The sequence below is a fragment of the Pseudophryne corroboree genome, chromosome 5 (assembly GCF_028390025.1).
Source record: "Pseudophryne corroboree isolate aPseCor3 chromosome 5, aPseCor3.hap2, whole genome shotgun sequence".
NCBI classification, from domain to species: domain Eukaryota; kingdom Metazoa; phylum Chordata; class Amphibia; order Anura; family Myobatrachidae; genus Pseudophryne; species Pseudophryne corroboree.
The window spans coordinates 348,421,988-348,446,097 of NC_086448.1; the positions used below are offsets into that span (position 1 = coordinate 348,421,988).

General features: G+C 41.2%; 1 protein-coding gene across 5 annotated transcripts in view; it reads left to right on the forward strand.

The window, feature by feature from the left end:
- The window catches only part of COBL (cordon-bleu WH2 repeat protein), a 952,910-nt gene that overhangs the window by 854,187 nt on the left and 74,613 nt on the right, over positions 1-24,110 (forward strand). For all 5 annotated transcript variants that reach the window (XM_063922617.1, XM_063922616.1, XM_063922613.1 and 2 more), the window contains one exon: positions 3,466-3,733. In XM_063922617.1, the coding sequence (XP_063778687.1) occupies positions 3,466-3,733 (268 nt within the window). The remainder of the gene's footprint in view (positions 1-3,465; positions 3,734-24,110) is intronic.

Genomic DNA, 24,110 nt, shown 5'->3' on the forward strand with positions numbered 1-24,110 from the left:
ATGACTGTTTTAATAATAAATATAATTGTACAGCTTAAACTAGTGCATGTGCACATATCAAAACCACATTAAGATGTATAGTAACGTTTTTTTGCATTTATTGGAAAATCATCCTGTATTCAAAATTTGTTATGTTCTGCAGATGGTGAAAGTTAAAATAAATATATAGGGAAACTACAATAATTTTTGGGGGATAAATCGGGTTCATTAGTGCCAGTCTGGAAATCCATTTATCTATTAATCCATTACTTATGTTATTTGTATTGTCTTGGAATTACTGCACCAATTAATCATTGTGCATTAATTCCAAGATGATGGATTAATACATAAAAGGATTTCCAGCCTGGCAATGATAAATCCAAATTATCCCCAAAAATGGCTAAATATTGTATTTCCCTATATATTTTAGCTGTACTCTCACATCATCTGAATACTAAATCCAAAAAGTCTATCCATGAGGAAGACCAGGCACAGAAGCTCAGGGATTGAACAATAAAAAAATAATTTATATATATATATATATATATATATATATATATATATATATATATATATCTATATCCCCATGATGAAGTCAAACTGCTGACGAAACGCGTTGGAACTGCTGCACCTGAGACCTCTTTATGGACAGATAAGCTCTTTTAATTTAACATTCCTGTACGTTTGCACTTTTACCAGTATTGGATTCATGTGGAAAACAGGATGTATCCGGTTGCATATACGGACTGATAAATTTGGACAGATGTGTTTTTATTTAACATTCCTGTACGTTTGCACTTTTACCGCTATTGGGTTTATATGGAAAACAGGATGTATCCGTTGGCATATACGGATTGATAAGCTTGAATCCTTGTTCTATTTTGTACGCTTGCATTTTTTACCATTTGTTTTATTTGTTCTTATATGTTGTATTAAAATATGTGAAAAACCTTTAGATAATCCCTGTTGGTGGATTTTTATTGAGGATTTGCTTATCCTTAGGAGGTTTTTTAGATACAACTAGATTTTATGGTGGAATATGTTTTGAAAAAACTGTACGCGCTATGTTATTTCTGTTCTATTTCTTTCCACATATGTACATTGGTCATGTGAACGAAGACAGTGTGTGTATCAGATAAGTGATGTCCATACATTACCACTTGGTTCACTTTATATTATTATTTAAACACTAAATAGGCGCCCTTATCTCCGCTAGTTATATATATATATATATATATATATATATTTATAACATTGCCACTGTATCACTTTTATTGATGGGGGCCCCCACAAGTTTGTTGCCCAGGGGCCCCCACAGACCTTAATCCGGCCCTGCCTACTATTTATAGCGGGCCTTCTAATTGGAGCAATAGATACTGTATCCCAGTGAAAGTAGTGACTGTGATCCCGAGTTACATACTATAACTGCTGCTGTACAGTAGCAGTTGCTGCTAAGGAATGTTTGACGGAATGCAAGATTATTGTTTACAGCTATCTGTACAAGTGCTGGAGGGAAATATATTGATGTGTGTCAAAGAGAAAATATTTATGTTCCTGAAAAATCTTTTTATTTCAGTTTTCATAGAATGGTCTGGAGTTTTATTGGAGAACAATAGGGCATACTTGACTACTTTTCGAAAAAGCATTTCAGGGAGATTGTGAAGCAACACTTAAGTGCATGGTGCGGAAGAGGGGAGTACTGCTCCCTACACAGAGGCATACTATAAAGTTGACTACTTACATACAACTGTAAATGAGCCCCAGAGCAATATAAATACAGCAGCTCATGTAGCCATCAGTGAGCAGGAGAGCATAGGCCATTTTCTTGTAGAACACATCCTCCGTATTCCCCCCATACTCCTTACTCCCCTCTGTTTCCTCCATGGTGGGGTAAGAATGATGGTATCCCCAATCTGTAGTCTAAGGGAAGTATCCAATTACCCGCGGTCAATGACCGCAGGTCATTGTATCACCGGGTGCTTTCCAGTTAGAGCCGATGTGGCGCGCTCCTCCCCCTAATGCTCCCACTCATTAGGGATTATGCTTTGAGTCTCTCTGACTCGCCACCGTAATACATGGGATAGGGAGCTTATCCTAGATCCCATATATTATCGCACAATTACGAGTATGTTTTCGGCCGATCACAGCGAGCTCTAATTGGATACCGCAATAATGACCATCGGTCAACAATCGCGATATCCAGCCATTTTCATCCGCTGAAAACGGATCACATCTAATTGGATACCCCCCTAAATCTATAGTCCATGTTAGTCTTTAGACTGAATAAGATACCTTTGGTACCTGTAACTTAATAAATAATTGTGTGTACTACAAATGTTAGTTAGGGCAAGTACAAGTACTGCAGCCCAAAAACTAAAAGGCTTATGGGTATATTTACTAAGGTTACTAAGGTGCTGGTTTATAGAAGCCCATAGCAACCAATCAGATTCTAGCTATTCTAGAAGGTTGCTATGGGAAACATCTCCACTTCTATAAACCTGTATCTTAGTAAATATACCGCTAAACTTTCTATGAGCATGTAAATTCTTTCTACTTTAAAAATGCTTTTTATACTATACCTTTACATAAAATCCATATTTTATTTTTGTATATTCTGTTTTTATTGGAAAATCAATATGACAAAACAAATTACAAATATGGCATTATGGCATGTAGCCAGCAAAAAAAAAAAAAAAAAATAGGAAACAACTAGTAGAAGAAGAGAATAAAGTGAAGAAAAGAGGAAAAAGGAGAGAAAAGAAAAGGAACAAGAAGGAAGGGTGGGAGTACCAAGGTTCAGAAGGGAACTCTAGAATAAGAAAACAAGACCAGTATATACAAATCTTGTAAGAACTGCTAAAGGGTTGATTCTAAAGACCCAAGACACAGATTATGTATCAAGTGTATTCACGAACATATAGGTCTTGTAAATGACAGAGGATTTATATTCCAACGAAGGAAACCATGTGCTATTAAAATCAGAGAACTTCTCTACTGAGGATAAAAAATGTATTCCATAGACATAATATAATCAATTCTTTTGGAACCAATCCTTACATGTGGGGGATTTAGAGGCGTTCCAGAGTACAAGAATTATTGAGCGTGCAGCATTGAAACGGTGGCGTATTTGGCCACCAGTATCGAGGCGTGGGAAATCAACCAGAACACTGGGTCTGTAGGTATGGTCACACTTAAAATTTGTTGAGAAATAGAAACGACATCAGACCAAAAGTTTGATAAATGGGGGCAATCTCACCAGATGGAGTATCGTACCTAGGGCGGTGGAACATCTCCAAAATCCACATTTTAGCTATCAGATTTTGAAAACCAGTTGTTTGTAAATATGTTATATGATAAATTAACTAAGTACCTGAAAGATATCTGCTTCACAAATATAATCTCTGAACATTATTACAGCATTTTAAAGATTTTGTTGGGGATATTTCATACCACTAATATACTGTTCCACTAATCACTAACACGCAGGTGGGAAACACTTAAGTCGCTGGAGCAGAGTTTCATCGGAGGAAGTTTCGACGACTGATGATGCTGGATCTGTAAATAGCTACACAGAAGATTCAGGCATTGTGAGCTCTCCATCGGACAATGTCTCTATAGATTTGCAAAATAATGGCACAAAAAGGAGAGAAAACAACAACAAGGGTACTGAGGCAGATGAAACTTACACAGTATATCTGCAACCTAACAGAGCTGAGTCCTTTACCAGTGAAGACTCATTGAGCTTACATACAAGGTACTGTCATACATACTTTTGAAACTTGCTTTTGACCCAAAATAATGTAATCACTTTTTAAAACTTCAAATATTATTTTCCTTACTGAAACAATGTAATTATCCAATTTCAAAACCTGCATCTTGGTTGACAACGCAGAATTTGTATTATACCATGCTTTTGCATCATGATGTCTCTTGAATTTGTCACTAGGCCTTAAGTGTTTATCTTGATGTATTATTGACTTAGCATGGTTTTACTTAAGGGCTAAGTAAGGAACACTTCAACATTCTGTTCCTCTCAGACAAAGAATGTAATCATAACATAGTTTTGCATCAAGAGATTGACTCATCAATTGTTCTATCACTGACTAGGCAGAAAGTGTTCCACAGCAGAAAGGCTTAGTTACTAGTGTTTGTACACTGCAGTAATGGAGTGTTTGTTCAGTCTATGAGTGCAATGAACATAATCTACTTGTCTTTCTGAGGCCTGTTTCTGGAACAAACATACTTTACCTCTGCGTCAAAGAGCTATCCCGTTTCTGGCAGTCAGTACTGTGGTTGTAAGAACTGCAGTAAGGAAGAGAACATCATATCTTCGGAATCTGTACAACTTGCTCTTGATTTTAACTTGTTGCTCTATAAATCTGATGTTTCCGTGGAAGTTTTCATTATTTTTGCTTCTTTCATAAATATTTCTGATAAAGCACTAATTATCTGCTTGGAGTAAAGAAAGTGTTTACAATAAAAGTTCTGACTTAAAACTGGGTACACACCAAGTTGGTAATTCAGAACTGATCGCTAGGCTGCCTTCACGTCCAGCGGGCGATCAGGTCTAAACTGCGCATGTGTATACACTGCAATGGGAAGGTGCGTCACACGGGTACAAAGCGGATCACCGCTCAGCGATGGGTTTGTGCGAAGGAGATTGACAGGGAAAAGACGTTTGTGGGTGGCAACTGACCGTTTGGTTGGAAAAACGTAGGCATGTCCAAGCGTTTGCAGTGCGGGTGTTTGACGTCAATTTCAGTCCTTAACAGGCTGAAGCGATTGCAGCGGCTGAGGTTTAGAAGGGAAACATGAAATACATTTGGTATTCTGAATGTGCCTAGAAGTTTTAGTCAAAAGGCCACCTAACCTCAAGGATCTTTAGCCGCAGATGCCAAATTGACAGCCACACCCTATCACTAGGTCTTAACTGGAGAGTGTTCTTTCTTTTCTTGTCGGAATAGTGATAGGGTGTGGCCGAGTTGACAGCCACACCCTATCACTAGGTCCTAACTGGAGAGTGTTCTTTCTTTTCTTGTACCAAAAGATAGCTCTACTCAGATTTCTTTTTAATTCACTCAAGATCTTGATAAATTGTTAAACTGTACCTTGAACTGCTGGTAGAAATACTGAGAGGCAGGCTGGCAGTTCAGGCAAAACAGGATGGAATCCATACTGATTTAAAAAAAAAGAGAGTGCCCTGAGGTTTCATGATAGAGTTTATTATGAGCAAACTCAATCCACGCCAACAAAGAACCCAATCATATTGGTTGTCGGAGATGTAAACTCTGATAAACTTCTCCAGGTCTTGGATTAATTGCTTAGTTTACGCATTACTCTATGGATGGTAAGCCAAACAGAAACTGATGCTAAAGCACTTACACAGCGCTCTCCAGAATTTGGGGGTAAACTCTACCTCCTGGTAGGTAACAATGGGGCAAATGTATTAAGCTTGGAGAAATGATAAAGAAGTGATAAAGCAGTGATAAGTGCAAGGTGATAACGCACCAGACAATCAGCTCCTAACTGTCATTTTTCAAATACGTAATGATTGGCTGGTGCATTATCACCTTGCGCTTATCACTGATTTATCACTTCTTTATCCCTTCTCCACGTTAATACATCTGTCCCATAGTCTTTAGAAAATCCATGCAGCTTGAAGGTCTATCTTTTAAAAATCTCTCTGAACACTTCTGCCAGCTTTGGTACTGAAGGTAAACTCTTAGTGGAATTAAGGGAGCATTCTTGGAAAATCTATCCACCACTACTCAGATTGTATTGAAACCTTTACAGGAAGGCAGAACCTTATCAAAGTCCATGAAGACGTGGATCCATGGATGATCAGGCACTGGTAATGTATTTAAAGATAGAAATGGAATCTGGAATAAGGCAGGCTGCCACAAAATCCTTAACATCTCGATGAATAATTGACCACCAATAATCTCTGAGAATTAGTTCTTCTTCATCCCTGCATGTCCGGTGAAGTGTGATGAATGTGTCCACATGAATAATTTTGTATGTAGCTCTGGTGCCACAAATGTTTTTCTCAGAGGAATCTTAACCTTGCTGGTTACTGTAATAACTTTGCCCTTCCAACAAGTAACGCCATACATTCAAGGCCAGATTGATGGCCAATAATTCCTTGTCCCCAACAGCATAATTGTTTTCTGGAGCTAAAAGCTTGAGAGAGAAGAAGCTGCAAGAGTACCACTTCTCAGCTAAATTGGTTTGAGAAACAACTGCCCCAACACCAACTGTAGAGGTGTCCACTTCCAGAAAGAAAGGCTTGTCACAGTTGGGTTGTCTAAAACTGGATACTGAAGTGAAACACTGTTTCGCTGAGAGAATGCTACTTCAGCCTCAAACAACTATACCCTGGTATTCTGGAACCTGCTATAATGTACCCCAAATGTGATTTCCATTTGCACAGAGATACATTTCTGCAGCTTGCAATAAAGCTGGTTTACTCGAAGTAAAGAAAGAACTTCATATACATGCTCACGATGACTTGATATATCCTTAGAGAATATAAGGATGTCATCCAAATAGCTTGCAGCTGTATAAGAGGTCTTGGAAAATGTTATTCATCTACTTTTGGAAGACAGCAGGTGCATTGCTTAATCCAAAAGGCATGATGAAATTCTCTTAGAGCTGATCATGAGAGTTGAAGGATGTCTTCCACTGCCGACTGGATCCTAATTACATTGTAAGCTCTGCAAAGTTTTAGCAAGGCAAAAACTTCTGACCCTTAATCCTGTCAAAGTGTTCAGAAATTAAGGGTATGGGGTAATGATCATGATGGTGATGGCATTCATGCCCCAGTAGTCTTTACAGGTTCTGAGACCTCCATCTGTTTTTTAACAAAAAGAGCCCAGCTTCAGCTCGAGGCTTGGACTCCCTGTTAAATCCACGTTCAAGGTTCTCTCTTATGTATTCAGCAATTACCTGAGTCTCAGGGAGTGACAGAAGAATAACCCTTCCACAAAGAGGCATTTTTTTGGCAACAGATTGATGGAACAATTCCAATTCTGATGGACAGGTAGTGTCTCCACTGATAAGTATCTTGAACAATAGTTGCACTCTGTGATAGTTTTGTGTGGAGGACTGATTCTAGGTATACATTGTTGGAGGCAGCAGGACCTGAAGACAAAATTTGAGGTTTATTCCAATCTAGTACAGGTGCATGTAAACGTAGCCATAGTATATCCAGGATAATAGGACTGATGGAAGCACATAGAAGGAAATCTTATCTGTGCGACAACTGACAGTAGCCATGGGTATTTTATTCCCATCAACTCTGATAATACTGAGAGAAGATTGCAGAAGCTCAGATGTTATTCCCAGCTCTCAAATTATCCTTGCAGTGATGAAGTTCCTATTGACACCTGAGTCCAAAAAGACCATAAGTAAACAGCAGATTTATTCAGTATTAAGGAAACTTCAAGAGAGAATTGTTATGACACATCTTCTTTTTTTGGGGTTGTATTGAACTACACCTAACCTGACCATGCACCGATCAGTTAAGTCTTCTCATTTCCCTGGCACTTGAGGCAGTTAGAAAGAAGATGATCTGGGTTCCCACAGTACAGGTAACGCTTGTTTTAAACCTCCTTTCTTTCGCCTCAGCAGGAAGCCTTGTTTTTCCGACTTGCATGGGCTCTTCGGGAGGTGCAACAGGACCTGTAAATTGAGGAACTAATTTGATACTGAAATGTTGTGACTGCTTTCTTTCCTGAGCTCTCTCTCTGTGGCGGAGATCCACCCTGATGCATAAGAATATTAAATCATCCAAGAATGACAGAAAATCTCTGGACACTAGCTCATCTTTGACTCGCTCTAACAATACCTGCATGGAAGCAGCACCCAGTACTTCATTTTTCTATCTGTGCTCAGGGGCAAGATTTCTGAACTGTACTGCAAACTGTCCTATGGACTGGGTTCTTTGTTTAAGATGCAACATAGCTGATGTAGCACATGTCATCCATATGGACACATCGAATACTTTCTTTAACAGCTTCCAAGAAATTGGTACAATTGTATACTAGAGGATCATTCCACTACCACAAGGGGCAGGTCATGCTAGGACCTGTCTAGACAACAAGGAGATAACGTAAGCCACCTTTGTTCTCTCAGTGAGGAAATTTGCAGCCTGAATCTTGCAGTGTATAGAGCACTGATACAGAAACCCCTGACAACTTTTGGGGTCCCGATCAAATTTTAAGGGATTTGGAATCTGTCATGGTGCTGAAACTCCTGCAGTCTGAACTGATGCTACTGCATGAGAGCATGCAGATATTGCATTATCTGGGACTGGTCGGTGCTCTTGTTTCTCGACTCTGGCAAGGAGATGTTCCAGTAGTTCTTTGGATGAAGGATTATCATTGGCATCCATGTTTGGGCCAGAGTATTCTGTAGCAAACTCACGGCTAGATATCATGGATGCTGCCCGTACTATAGGATTGGCTGGTACCCAGAACAGAGGGGCATAGTTGAATGTGCTGGTGGTTTTCACCAGGGACCCTGACAAGGAGGTTTGGGCTTTGCTGCATCTGACACGCAGTTCGTGACCCTCTGTCTGGGTCCATAAGAACAGGGCTGGTATAAACTAGTGCTGGAAACTGATTATTCGTCATTATGTGTGTAGTAATGTAGTCATCAAACTGAATCGGAAACCAGATGGAAAAACATGTACAGGGAACAAGTAGGGAACAGGACTCAGGAATGACAGGAACCAGGGACAGGAAACACAGAAGCTGTAACGCTGGAGTATGGTTTGGGAGCCTATGCTTTGGCACAGGATAGTGCCACGCACGCCTCTATGGGAGCCATGTTTGTCTGTAATCACCAGGAGCAGAACTGCAGCAGCTGTGGAGGAAGCCAGCCACCAGGAAGAGAGAGACAGTCGACCAAAGAGACTCACTGCATTGAGCGATGCTGACCACAAGTCTGCGGTGGACCTGCTGCAGCCCAGGAGACCATCGGCGACGAATCTGATAAGTGAATGCCGGGTCATGAAGCGCTGTAACAACGTGTAAGCAAGTTTAAAATTAGCACATGAGAATGCCCAACAGCTTGCAATTATTTTTGGGTGTCATCTACCTGACGGAACAGTGGGCTTATAACAAAGCTATTTACTCCCCCAATCAGTAATTAAAAAACATGTTTAGCAGAAGAGTGCAGGGCCTGACACTAGATGTACTGAAAATGGTAAAGTGACTCCTCCCACTTTGGCGCTAATCCAATGCTACACTTTTTGCAGGAACTTCTATTTTCTCAATAAAATGTAATGTACCGGCTTGATGTGAATAAAATATAAATTTAATACTACACAATGATTAAAAGTGAGACAAAAACAGAACCCAACATGGGAAACAGAGTCCTACCAAGATGATAATCGGAGCCGCAGGTGTTATGAATGCAAGGTATTTCCCGGGAACAATACCCTGCATGTGTCTCCGTCAGGTGTGTTCCCCAGTGGTCCCTTTCACAGTCAAGGATGTCCAGAAGCACAGGAAAGTACTGGAAAGCAGGCACCTGCTTTCCAGTACTTTCCTGTGCTTCTGGACATCCTTAACTGTGAAAGGGACCACTGGGGAACACGCCTGACGGAGCCACATGCAGGGTATTGTTCCCGGGAAATACCTTGCATTCATAACACCTGCAGCTCCGATTATCATCTTGGTAGGACTCTGTTTCCCATGTTGGGTTCTGTTTTTGTCTCACTTTTAATCATTGTGTAGTATTCAATTTATATTTTATTCACATCAAGCCGGTACATTACATTTTATTGAGAAAATAGAAGTTCCTGCAAAAAGTGTAGCATTGGATTAGCGCCAAAGTGGGAGGAGTCACTTTACCATTTTCAGTGCATTTTTACCGTTTGGAGTTTGTAGGGAACTCCCAGACTACCCCCAGGCCTGCACAAATCCTTACAGCGCAACTATCCACCTCTATTATTTCTTTTTTGTTCTGACACTAGATGTGCCTGGGAACACCTGGAACAGCCGCGTGACACACCTATGGATATAACACATAGAATATGTAAAAAAGAAAAACAAAACTTTTTGTTCATCATACCTATTAAAAACCTTTACAGTCATTAGAGTACCTAAGGATGATGTTAAAGACTAAGTAGGTTACATAGATAAAATTAGGATTAATAATTAAACTTGTCAGCAAACTGCAAGGAATAAATCCCTCGAATGCTCATGTCTGTAAAAAAATGATACATGTGGAAATCCCATATTATCCGGGTATCCAAGCGAATATATTGTATCTAGTCAAAATACAGTGAGAGAGAAAGTATACAAATTGGGCTAATGCAGAGTTGAAAGCGAGTCCATTTGCAGAGCGTACATTGCATGATTTCGTGCTACACATGCTCCGGAATAAATTGTATTCAATTACAGGTGATGTAGGTACATCTCCACTTGCCACTGATGAGATATACCTGGGCTGCAATGGGCTGTTTCCGAATGGGCAAAGTTCATTGAATTTGTATTGATGGAAATATGGGCTATGCAGAGTTGTGCATACTCATAATTACAGTATGTCTGTTTTCAGGTGGATCATTTGAAATTGTATTCAATTACAGGTGATGTAGGTACATCTCCACTTGCCACTGATGAGATATACCTGGGCTGCAATGGACTGTTTCCGAATGGGCAAAGTTCATTGAATTTGTATTGATGGAAATATGGGCTATGCATAGTTGTGCATACTCATAATTACAGTATGTCTGTTTTCAGGTGGATCATTTGAACCAGGGTTAGGGCTAGTGAAGGTGCACACTGGTAATGAAGCCAAGCATAAACATAGGGACAGTTCGTCCGCAAAGAAAAAAATGTTTGCAATACCTTTTTTAGGCTCAGGGATTCATGCTACTGTCTGTGAGTGTACACAATGTACAAAAGCTTTAGGTATATATACAGTTTACTATACAGTTTATGGTAAACGATGCCTGAACCGTCTTTAATTCCACTATAATATATACAGATGTACCAGGGCATAATGAAACCCTGTGTTGGAGTTCCACGCTGATTTTTTTTTTTTTTTTATACATTGTATTGTATTTTATTTTATGGTATTAGAAAGAATAATACATGACTGGAACAGGAAGCCAACAATAAAATTAGTGCACAAGGTGTAAAGTACATTCAGTCACAATAATCAGCTACTGAAAAAAATGAACAAAACAACACGACAATATAGTAAAATGTATTAAGTTCTGTTGTGTTGATTATATAGGCAAAAAAAAAGAGTTTGGAGAAACATTAAACATGTCCCAAGAAACAACAATTATAATAAAAGGCAGAAAGAAAAGTAAAGAGGAGAGGAGAAGGGAGACATAAAGAAGATAAACAAAAAAAAAAAAAAAACCTAGAAGGAGGAAGCCAGTAAGATAAGGAGGGGGTGGGGGTGGAGCTAGGAGGAGGAAAGGGATTAAGAGGGGATACCATGCAAAGGAGAGGAGTAATAGGTGTACCATGGGTCCCAGACCTGATGGTACGTGGATACAGTATTATTGAGAAGGGAGGTGATATATTCCATGGAGGAAACGTACCACAATCTGTTAGTTAGAGGGCTCTTGGTTGGAGGTATGGGGGATTTCCACGATTTGGCAATTAGAAGCTTAGAAGCATTGGACATATGAAAGATCAGTTTATTTTCTGATTTTGATGCCAAACGAAGGGGTACAGTATGTGGACAAGGAATACCAATGGGTTCATAGGCACTGAACACGAGGTGACGTTAGCCATAAGGGTTACCGCCATATTCCAGAACTGTTGGATCACTGGGCATTCCCATCAGATGTGGAAAAAGGTACCTACCATGCCACAGCCTCGCCAGCATTGAGCTGAGGAGTGAGGGTATATACAATGTAGTTTATTGGGAGTCATGTACCAACAAGTGTATACTTTTTTGGTAATTTCCCTAATGCCGACATTAATGGAGGCTTTAGCGAACTGGTGTTGGATGCAAGACCACTCCTTGTCGTCAAGTTGGATTCCAAGGTCACCTTCCCAGACTATCTCAAAAGATTCTTTGTGGTGGGGGGATTGGGGGACAAAATAGAATGGTATATTGCAGAAATAGCGCTTCTGCAACCTACCGAGTACAGACATTGACGTTGAAAGAGCGAGGGTTGGCAAAAGGTTCTGAATTGACATTGAGTTTGGAAAATGTGGTAGATCTGCAGGTAAGAGTAGTGCAGCGTGGCAGGCAGGTTGTAACATTCTTGGTGATCTGCAAAAGTAGATGGATCAGAGAACCCCGGCGGGAATAAGGGATGTCTCCAGAGAGACCTTAGAGGTTGATCATGTCCCAGGATGTCAGTGTGAAGTGGATAGAGGGGTGAGTATAGGCCGAGGTTGGTCTGTGAGTACGGGGCAGCCACGGGAGTGAGTCTAAATTGATATCTGGAGATAATGCACTTTCAATGTCGACCCACTTTTTCACACCGGGGGGGAATGCCAAGAAATAATATGGCTCAGTTGTGTAGCGTAATAGTAGTTTTGCAGTAGGGGGAGGCCTAGGCCACCATTATCAGTAGATTTGGATAATATCAGACAGCTTAATCTCGTTTTTTTGCCCACCCAGATGTATGTCCCAAACAGGGCTTGTAGGGATTATAGTACATGTCCTAATCGGGAGTGTTTGGAATAAGTATAATAATTTAGGGAGGGCATTCATTTTTATTGTGTTAAGCCTTCCAGACCAAGATATATATAACAACTTCCAGGTCGATATGTCTTGTTGAAGCCGCCTGAGAAGAGGGGTGTAATTGGCTCGGTATAAGTGAGAGTATTGCTTGGTGACATATATGCCGAGGTAGCGGATCTGGCTGGGCCACCATTGAAAATTGTAAGTGGAGTCTAAACTCAGTCGAATTTGGCGTGGGATACCTCGGATTTCCTCTTGTTCATTTTGTAACCTGAAAGGGTACCGAAACTGCTAAGTTCCTGTATCATAGGAGGAAAAGAGACTTTAGGATCAGTTTAAGTAAAAAGTACATCATCTGCAAACAATGATATTTTGTATTATTGGTTACCAAAGGAAACACCGGAAATGTAATTGTTGGCTCTAATTAGTGCAGCTAATGGTTCAGTACAGAGTGCGAAAGTATAGGTGAAAGTGGGCATCCCTGCCTAGTTCCATTTCTCAATGTGAAGCTTGCAGAGCAAATGCCATTGGACGTTGTCACCACTGAGGAGGGCTTGTGATATAGGGTCTGGGTAGCATGAAGAAATTAGCCACCAAGGCCGAAAGCTTCAAGGGTATGGAACAGAAATGGCCAAGAAAATCGGTCAAATGCTTTTTCTGCATCCATTGCCAAGATCACCGAATGCAGATGAGACTGGTTAATATAGTGGATCAGATCGATGGTCCTACGGGTGTTGTCTAGCCTTTGGCGAAGAGGGAGAAAGCCCACTTGGTCCAGGTCAATCAGGGTTGGTAACATTGTGTTAAGTCTGTTGGCCAGGATTTTAGCGAAGTTTGAGGTCAGTGTTCAGAAGGGAAATGGGTCTATAATTAGAACATAAAGTGTGATCCTTGTCCGGTTTAGGGATAACTATATTTTTAGATTCTGTGGATTCATCTGGTATGCAATTGAACAGCTTAGCAAGATGGGGAATTAAGAGGGTTGCAAAGGATTTGTAATAAATCATGAGAAAACCATCTGGGCCGGGGGTTTTAGAGGGCTTCTGGGATTTAAGGGCCTGTGTGACTTTCTCTTCTGAAATGTCTTGACTAAGACCGAGTAGTGTGCGAGGACTGATGGTAGGAAGAGCACAAGAGGCGAGATAGTCCTTACAGCATTGTGAAAATGTGGGAGGGTCTGAGGGTGGTGGGGGATGTATAAAGTTTTGTAGTATTCCTGGAATGTTTGGTTGATAGTGTTGGGGTCATAGGACAGTGTGTTAGTTTTATCTTTCAGAGAGATTATTGCTTGTGCCGCACGTTTAGCCCTCAGTTTATTAGCCAGGAAGGTGTTGACTTTGTTACCTTTATCGTAAAATTTCTGACCTAACCAGCGTAGAGTCTTTTCTCTTTTTTCGGCTAAGATGTTGTGTAGTTCGCCTCTCGCCCTATCAAGCTGCTTTAATACCGTGGCTGAATGAGTGCGTTTATGAACAGCTGCCAATTGTTGGATTTGGGCCAACAGGGTAGACGCAGTGGCCAGTTGGGCTTTTTTATGGTGAGAAGTGCCTCATGGCTTCCCATACTGTACTCAGAGATACATCAGGTGCAGTGTCAAAGTATTCAGTCAGTTTAATGATCATGGTAGTCCAGAAGTCTGGGAGTTTCAGGAGTGCCTCGATGAGCCTGCAGGAATGCCCTCTCTTGTATGAGGACATAAGGTCTAGGCGGATCATTACAGCATAGTGGTTGGACCAGGGAGTAGGATAAATGGAGTCAATAAGGGAAACAGTTAAAGAGGCACAACAGAGGAGCATATCAGTTTTCGAGTAGTCGTGAGGGCGGGAGTAATAGGTATAATCCTGGCTGAGGGGTAAAGAAGTCTCCAGGTGTTAAACAGGCCAGCCTCGGCCATTTGTCTCCCTAAGGCCTTAGAACTGGCAGGGCAAGAAGGAAGACAGGCGCTACTTGAATGATCTAAGGTGTAATAAATGAAAGCATTGAAGTCCACCCCCAGTTCCCCCCCTCCTTCTCATAATGACTTCCCCGTGGTGGAAATTGTGTAGGTCTAGAAAAAACCTGCAAAAAAATGCAGATTGGTCTGTATTTGGAGCTTAAACAAAAAACAGTGTAATGTCTTTTCCACCAAACTGACTTTAGTATAAGGAAACGTCCATTATCATCTTGAAGTAAGTCAGTCAGTATAAAAGGAACCGAGTTACGTATCAAAATCGCTACTCCACAAAGTTTTGACTTACAATATTGGTGGTCATTCCAAGTTGTTCGCTCGCTGGCTGCTTTTAGCAGCAGTGCACATGCTAAGCCGCTGCCCTCTGGGAGTGTATCTTAGCTTAGCAGAATTGCGAACGAAAGAGTAGCAGAATTGCTACTAAAAATTTTCATGCAGTTTCTGAGTAGCTCCAGACCTACGCCTAGATTGCGATCACCTCAGTCCGTTTAGTTCCTGGTTTGACGTCACAAACACGCCCTGCGTTCAGCCAGCCACTCCCCCGTTTCTCCAGCCACTCCTGCGTTTTTCCCTGGCACGCCTGCGTTTTTTAGCACACTCCCTGAAAACGCTCAGTTACCTCCCAGAAACGCCCCTTTCCTGTCAATCACTCACCGATCAGCAGTGCGACTGAAAAGCGCCGCACGAACACCAGCAAATCTACTAAGTTTTGTGTTAAATAACTTAGCGCATGCGCACTGCGTACCATACGCATGCGCATTTTCCACCTAATTGCTGCTTTGCGAAAAACAGCAATGAGCGAACAACTCGGAATGACCACCATTGTTCGAATAAAAAAACGTTGGGAATTTTCTGGATGACAATGAGGGATGGTCTCCTTGCTTAAGATGAGTCTCCTTACAAAAATAATGTCAGAAAAATGAGAGCAGACATATGAAAATAGCATGGAGCATTTTTAAAGGGGTATTAAGACCACTTACATTCAGCGTCAAAACACAGAGCGACATGGAGGGACGGGGAGTTAGAGAAAATGTAGGGAGGGGAGAGAGGGAAAGAAGAGAGGAGGAAGAAGGAGTAGGATGAAAATAGATAAGAAAAATAAAACAAAATGAGGGTATAAACTTCCCAAGGAGGGAGGTCAGCCACATGTTTAAAGCACCCAGACAAAACAGGGTGGTGCCCTGGTAGTGAGAAGAAGTAATATAAACCCTAACAGGGGACACTAGGGGGAGAGTCTACAAAAGACTGTATGGGAGCTCCCTAAAAATAGTAGGGGCGTGGTCTGACAGAGGGAGAGAAGGTAGGCTGAGAAAAGTGCATCCCGAGCCTTAAGTTGTATCATCAAACAGTAAGCAGAGACATTAAGACAATATATATAAAAAAAGAACATTAAATTGCAGACACAACAGGAATCTATAAGATACAGTACCTCAGAATTCCTATGATATCGTAATGCTAAAGAATCAGAACAATGGAAACATTAACTTGGCCTGCAAAGGGCCATTTTAGAAGGGGTAACATGGATACACAAAAGCAAATGGTGCATGGTCTAATCAGGTGATGGTGTCAGTGCCCTTTGCAGCCTAAGAAAAAGCAAGGCTGAGGTCCAGCCTCTGAAGTAGTCATCTTCCTTCATCAGAAGTGCGAATGACGTGTTGATGACCATTGACTTCCACGAGAAGGGAAAGCCCCAACGTTATTTATAACCATTTTCACGAAGAGTCAGTGTAACATCTCAAAGACCTCTGCGCTTGGCAATAGTAATGGGCACTAAGTCCTGAAATATCTTGAGCTTTGTTCCTTCGAAGAGTATCAGGGGAAATTACGACTGGCCGATTGGATTTGTTCTTTGATACGAAACGACAGGAAATGGAGAACCACAGCTCTGGGAGGCTCAGAATCCTTAGGTCTGGGGCATAAGGCACGGTGTGAGCGTTCGATGCCCAAATCTAGAGGGGATAGGGATGGTACCAGTGAGGTAAAGAAGTGAGTGAGGTAGGAGGAGAGATTAGCAGGCACTACAGACTCAGGGATATTCCTGACGCGGATGTTGTTTCTCTTTTCCCTATTCTCCAAGTCTTCATTCTTCTCTTTCAGGAAGTCGAGGTTGCGGCTAAAATACTCCAAGTCTTTATATGTGTCAGATTGAAAGGAGGAGTGTTGGGAGGAGGTGGTTTCCAGCACCGTGGTGCACTTATCTAGAGCAGAAATGTCTTGTTTCAGTTCACCCGCCACTCTATGGAGTTCGGTGGTGAGAGTGGTATTAAGAGGTACAAGAAGAGCTGTAATTTCGGAGATATCTTTCTTGGTGTCCAGCGCTTCATCCTGGTCCATGGTAGAGTCAGTAGGTTGACGGGGAGAGGCTGGTTGGGAACTGGATTGGCCCAATTTATCGTGCTTATTAAAGTGGTGTGTGATGTCAGTTTGAGGCCCTTTCTTATTTTTAGGTTGAGATTTGTTCATGGTGGAGGTGATTCGTTGAGTCGTGTCAGTGGAACTGGAAAGGGAAGCTTACTTGTTTAGAAGAAGAAGCTCAGAATGCGTCACTCAGAAATTAGCAGGCATTGGCCAAGAGAAGGCAATATGTAAAAGGGAAAACCGCATGCCGGCAGGAACAGGTGTGTCACTTCCTGGGAGCGCTACTAGGAGGAGTTCATAGTCAGTACCAGTGAGTTAGGGGATACTTATTACAGTACGGGGTCTTCACTGGTGAAGTGAAAAAGGGTTGGGTTTAGACAAAAGCCTTAGATGCAAAGTAGCCGTATATGGTATGGACCATTAAGAGGGTTACGAGCCCCAGCATAATCAAAAGAAAAACAGAAGCAATAGTAACCTTCTTGTTAAACAGTGTCTGCAATCAAATACAGCATAAAGCCATCTTAGACACTACAGAGTCATACCTCACTGGGCTATTTTAAAATGGCATTCTCCCTGCATAGAAGAGATGAAAAAGAGATTCTTACCGTAGACTTTAGGGAGTCCTAGAAAAAACATCTTGCTTTTCCCTTCAAAGAGGGTAGTTTCCATTTTTAAAACAGTGATTACTCTACCAAGGTGAGCCTAAGATCTTATGGGTCCATTAAAAAATGTAAATGGCAGCTACAAACATTAATCTTATAACACTCATAGTTCTATCTATTAGATGTGTTTGCTATTTATCAGTGTTCTATATATGTACCATTGCAAACTTTCATCTTGGACACAGCATTAACCCAGTCCCAAACATTAGTTCAAAAATGTATATTTTAATCATATACTGTACCTACAGTAGCTCAAACTCCTAAACCATGTAAGATGTCACAGGACACAGCAAGCCTTCCTGGAGCAGCCTGCTCGAGCATGCCACAGACTCATTGAGAATGCCAACTGCATCACTACTCCGTGTCAGCTAGGGGGTTTATACAGATGATTGACTATTTTAGTAAGAGTGCTATTCACTTCACAAAGGAGCTATCTAAATGTAGCTTTAACCTTTAAGTGGAGCTTTTAAAACCTAAAAAAAAAACCCAGGACCAGCTCAAATAGCCCTGGGCTAGTTATGCTTGGCAGGGGCATTTTGTTTTCTATTTTAGAACCATTTCTTCACTCTTTCAAACAGAAGCCTGCACAGATCTTACAGATCTGTGCAGGCTTCTGTCAAGCTCACTTATCAAAAGCTGGTCTATTTTTAGACAAGTGTTTGGTAAGGTTTTCGGTGCGAGTTTAGAACTCGCACCCTATAACTTTGGCCGGGTGTATGTTTTCCATGGGAAAACATCTGGATGCAATTTTCGGCCATGGGAGTTGCAGGAATGTGAGAAACATGCAAGTTGTGAGAATGTGAGAAACATACACCCTATTACATGTGAGAGTTGGAAAAAAGTGTGACTTTTTAACGTTTTTTCCAACTCACACCCTATTACATTTAGCCCTATATATTTTTTATATTTTAATTTTTTCAATACGTACAGTAATTGTATTTATTTATATGTAGTACAATTATGAAACACTTAGACAGTTAGAGTTGGATACAGGATCCCGACAGTCAGGATGCCAACAGTCAGGATGCCAACGGTCAGAATACCGACAGTGGCATCCCAATGGTCAGAATCCCAACACATTTTGGTAAGTAGGTTAATCCTACTCCTTATACTCCTCCTAACCATAACCCTGCCTACCCCTAACCTCCCCTCCCGCCGACTAATCCTAACCATCCCCTAGTGCCTAACCCTCTCTCTCATACTTGCGCTCTTGATTGTGACTGTTGGGATTCCAGCATCGGGATTCTGAGCAGTGTCAAGATTCCTATGCTGGTCTTCTGATCCCGGCATCCTTATTGTCGGAATGCTAACTACATCCCAGTAGTCAGTATATGTACTACACAGTAGCATACAACACATCATACAGATAATTATAAGCATTTTATTCCATGCACATACAGTATATTGATTCGTAACCATATACAGTCAAGTGAAATTCAACTGTACATGGTTACAAATCAATATACTGTCCCCTGAGTGTTTTTAAGGTGACCAGACTTCTTCAACCACTTGCTGCTTTTTGTGTCAAAGGCAGATTTATACTAAGGAATCCCTTATACCCTGACCTGTAACTAGACATTTTGGTGCCCTGTGCCAGAAAAGGAATTTGTGGGGAAGAGGGGGCGTGGCCACAGAATAGTACTAATTCATATTACACCGCACAGTAGTGTTCATTATTCACATTACACCACACAGCAGTACCTCTTGCATACGTTACACCTGACCACATAGTAGTGTCCATTATTCATATTACACCATACTTGCCTACTCACCCGGAATGGCTGGGAGGCTCCCGAAAATAATGTGACCCTCCCGGAAGAGCAGGCAAGTCTCCCTATTTCTGTGGTCCCCACTGCCCAGCCATCCACTTAGTGAGTAAAGTGGGCGGTCCGGGCAGTCGATGACGCGATTCTTGTTGAATCGCGTCATCATATCGACGCCCCCTGCAGTATAATGCCAGTAATATCGGCATTACACAGTGGGGGCGTGGCTTAAATGATGCGCTACAACAACCACACCCCCACCCACCTCCGATCCGCCCCTGTCCCGACTCTGCCCCGCCCGCTGTGCTCATCACTGCCCTCTTTCTCCCCCTGCTGAGCCGACCTGGCTGCTCTCTCCCGGAGAGAGCATCCATATAGTCGATAAGTATGTATTACACCACACAGTAGTCCCCTTATATACCTTATGCCAGACAGCAGAGCACCTTATACACATTGCACAACAGCAGGGCCCTTTCTAAATATTACGCTATACCGAACACATTATACTCATGTCACAAAGCATTTGCAGCATAGAGGGGGAGGGAGGCTCTGATAACCGTGTAACTGGCAGAGTCCGCAGCAGCCTAGTTACAGCCCTGCTTATACCATAGCATTTGTTTCAGTGGAAACTTGTGTGAGTTTTTAATGAGTACCTATACCCATCTGCACTGATGAATGTTGGTACTAAAAGGGAATTCATCTTATTTTGATTTCTATTGATCTTTAAGTATTTTGTTTATTTGTTAGACTTCGCCTCTCTGTTACACTCACAGACTTTGACAAAGTTTCTGGATTATGGCTTCTCTGAACACCCTTATCTCTTGATTATAATGTGCTAAATTATGATAGCACATTATAGTATTTCCCATACTAAGTTCTATCATATATAGTATAGAAGGAGATGATAAATAAGCACGTTGCAGAACATTTTTACTAACTATATAATAACACCAGCCAGCATACCTTTCAGAATAGATCCATACATTAAGCTACAATGTGCGCACTGCTGTGTGCTACTGCACATACCTTTGTTCCTGTTGAGTGCATGATACAATAATCTTTATGCGCGGGCACTTGTGAAGTAGCTATTTCAGGGAATAGTTTATCAAGCACTGCAGCAGACCATAATCAATGGCTGGACGCCAAGCTTGGCATTGACCCAAGTATGCACCACTAAATAGATCTTATTATCTGGCCCCTGCAAGCTTACTAAACTTTGTAGTAGCTGTGCTGAAAATCCATATGCTCAATACTAGGCTGCAGCATACTATCAGAATCTGCAACCACTAATTGCACATTGCCTTTGATCTGTGCAGGTTCTCTTCCTGAATGAAGTATGCTGTACTGAGAGAACGACATATTTCTGGTATCAAACAAGCTAAAAAAAACTGCATAACAAGTATAGAAACTCCTGCATTAATATATTATCAATATCTAAAAAAACAACATCTTACAACACATATCAGTGTATACAACTTAATCTTAATAAACAAAAGCATGAGAAACAAACAGTATAATAGCAAACAAAAGCTTTCAGATATTTATATATTTATAATTGTTAAATGGAAAGTTGTGTCTTCTGTAAGCAATGGGAAAAAAACCTGGTTAAACCGAGAGGGTCAGCTAATGTCAGAGTGCTCTGCGCCCTATGCTTTTAAATTATTAGTTTAGTTTCTCTTTCCTGGTTGCCAGAAAAATGCCTATAGCAAGGCAAGCCATGTGACATAATTCCCTCACCCTAGAATGGGTCCTAGCACTTATTGCTGTGAAAAGCCTGGTACTGGCAATCATTGTAATGTGGCAGTATGAAACTGCTGTGGAGGTGTTACAAGCTTCCTAGTTTGTGGTACATTTGGCAGGGAAAACATTGACAGAGCCAGAAAGTTGTTACAGAAAGAGGCTCTTATAATATCCTAAAAACATAGAGAGGAAGACAGCTAAATAAGCATTTACAATGCATGTCTCCTAAAACCACATTTTGTGCTTAAATTATGATAATATTCTATTCCAGGGGAGACCAACAAGTCAGAGGACTCATTTCAATTAGATGGCAATTATTTGTAGCCGCGAGTAAGTGCAGCCATATGCCACACTCTCACAAGAAAATTCCGGACTCACAGGTTTTTGTTTCCATCTCCATATAATTCCATCTCCATATAATTGGGGAGAGACCAGGCTCTGAGGGGGGCAAGTTACAGCGAAGTTTTCCACAAAATTACAATGCCAGCTCAACCCATTACATCTAATTGAATCGAATCCTAAGATCCAAAAATATCTAAAGATGCTGCAAATAACCATGCACCCCAAGAACTCTTCACATAGCCCATCATGATCTCTATGCACCCATCAGACATCTCCATATGCACCAGATCTCTACATATGCCCAACATACTTCTCCATATGCCAGTCAGACCTACCCATGTGCCCATAAGAACATCTTACATGCCCATAAGACTGCCTCACATACTATCAGGCCTCGCCACATGCCATAAGACCTCCCCACATGCCCAGCCCATTCCCCTGTGCCATTAGATCCCCCCACATGCTATCATAATCCCTAAGACACGCTCCTTATAGTTCCATCAGACACTTCACATGCTATCAGACACATGCTCCTTAAAAAAAAGATCACACCCCTCCATATGCCATCAGATTTCTCCTCTCATCCGCACTTACCCTTGCCACTAGAGCCTGTGCAAAGTGCAGAACGCCATGATATCACACACCTCATACCCTGGATAGATAGATAGATAGATAGATAGATAGATAGATAGATAGATAGATAGATAGATAGATAGATAGATAGGTTAAGAACAAGGGGCAATACATAGTGCATGACAGATTTATTTGGAACAATATAAAACAGACAAAGCAAGTTACATTCGTACCAGATTAACAATATACAGTATATACAGTGTCTTGTTAAAGTATTCACCCCCCCCCCCCCCTTTGCATTTTTCATGGTTTGTTGCCTCACAACCTGGAATTAAAATGTATTGTTTGAGGGTTTGCATCATTTCATTCACAGAACATGCCTACAACTTTGAAGATGTTTTTTTTTTTTGTTAGCAAACAACAAATAGGACAAAATAATAGAAAAATTCAGCGTGCATAACTATTCACCCCCCTAAAGTCAGTACTTTGTAGAGCCACCTCTTGCGGCAATTACAGCTGCAAGTCACTTTAGATAAGTCTCTATGAACTTGCCACATCTTGCCACTGGGATTTTTGCCCATTCCTCAAGGCAAAACTGCTCCAGCTCCTTCATGTTGGATGGTTTCACTTGTGAACAGCAATCTTCAAGTCTGACCACAGATTCTCAATTGGATTGAGATCTGGGCTTGACTAGGCCATTTCAACACATTTAAATGTTTCCCCTTAAACCACTCCAGTATAGCTTTAGCAGTATGCTTCAAGTCATTGTGCTGCTGGAAAGTGAACCTCCGTCCCAGTCTCAAATCACATGCAGACTGAAACAGGTTTTGCTCAACAATATCCCTGTATTTAGCACCATCCATCTTTCCCTCGACTCAAAACAGTTTCCCAGTCCCTGCTGCTGAAAAACATCCCCACAGCATGATGCTGCCACCACCATGTTTCACTGTGGGGATGGTGTTCTTGGGGTGATGGGATGTGTTAGGTTTGTGCCAGACATAGCGTTTTCCTTGGTGGACGAAAAGTTAAATTTTAGTCTCATCTGACCAGAGCACATTCCTCCATATATTTGGGGAGTCGTCCACATGCCTTTTGGCAAACTCAAAACATGCCTTCTTATTTTTAATACTAAATAATGGCTTTTTTTCTGGCCACTCTTCCATAAAGCCCAGCTCTAAGGAGTGTACGGCTTATTGTGGTCACATGCGCAGATACACCAGTCTCTGCTGTGGAACTCTGCAGCTCCTTCAGGGTTACCTTTGGTCTCTCTGCTGCCTCTCTGATTTAATGCCCTCCTTGCCCGGTCTGTGAGTTTTGGTAGCTGGCCCTCTCTTGGCAGGTTTGTTGTGGTACCATGTTCTTTCCATTTGAAGATGATGGGTTTGATGGTGCTTCGGGGGATGATCAAAGATTTGGATATATTTTTATAACCCAACCCTGACTTGTACTTCTCAACAACTTTGTCCCTGACTTGTTTGGAGAGCTCCTTGGTCTTCATGGTGTGATGCCTCTTGCGTAGTGGTGTTGCAGCCTCTGGGCCTTTTAGAAAAGGTGTTTTTATACTGACAGATCATGTGACACTTAGATTGCACACAGGTGGACATCATTTCACTAATTATGTGACTTCTGAAGGTAATTGGTTGCGCCAGAACTTTTGAGGGGCTTCATAGCAAAGGGGGTGAATACATATGCACATGCCAATTTTCAAATTTTTATTTATAAAAATAATTTTTTATATAAATTTTTCTCATTTCACTTCACCAACTTAGACTATTTTGTGCATTATTCATCACGTAAAATTCAGATTAAAAATAAATAAATTACAGGTTGTAATGTAACAAAATAGGTAAAAAAGCCATGGGGGTTGAATACTTTAGCAAGGCACTGTAATACACTCCATGGGCCACAGCATCACAAGCTTATAGCCCATGGATTGTAGTTGTCCATTTAATATAGTTCTAATAAATCTTTTCTGTGCTATGGAGTGCCACCTTTTTATTATTTTTTAGATATGTAAATCCCCTTGAGGACTTTGTAAATAAAAGGCACAAAAAGATGAATTGCAATACTAAGAGGAACCTT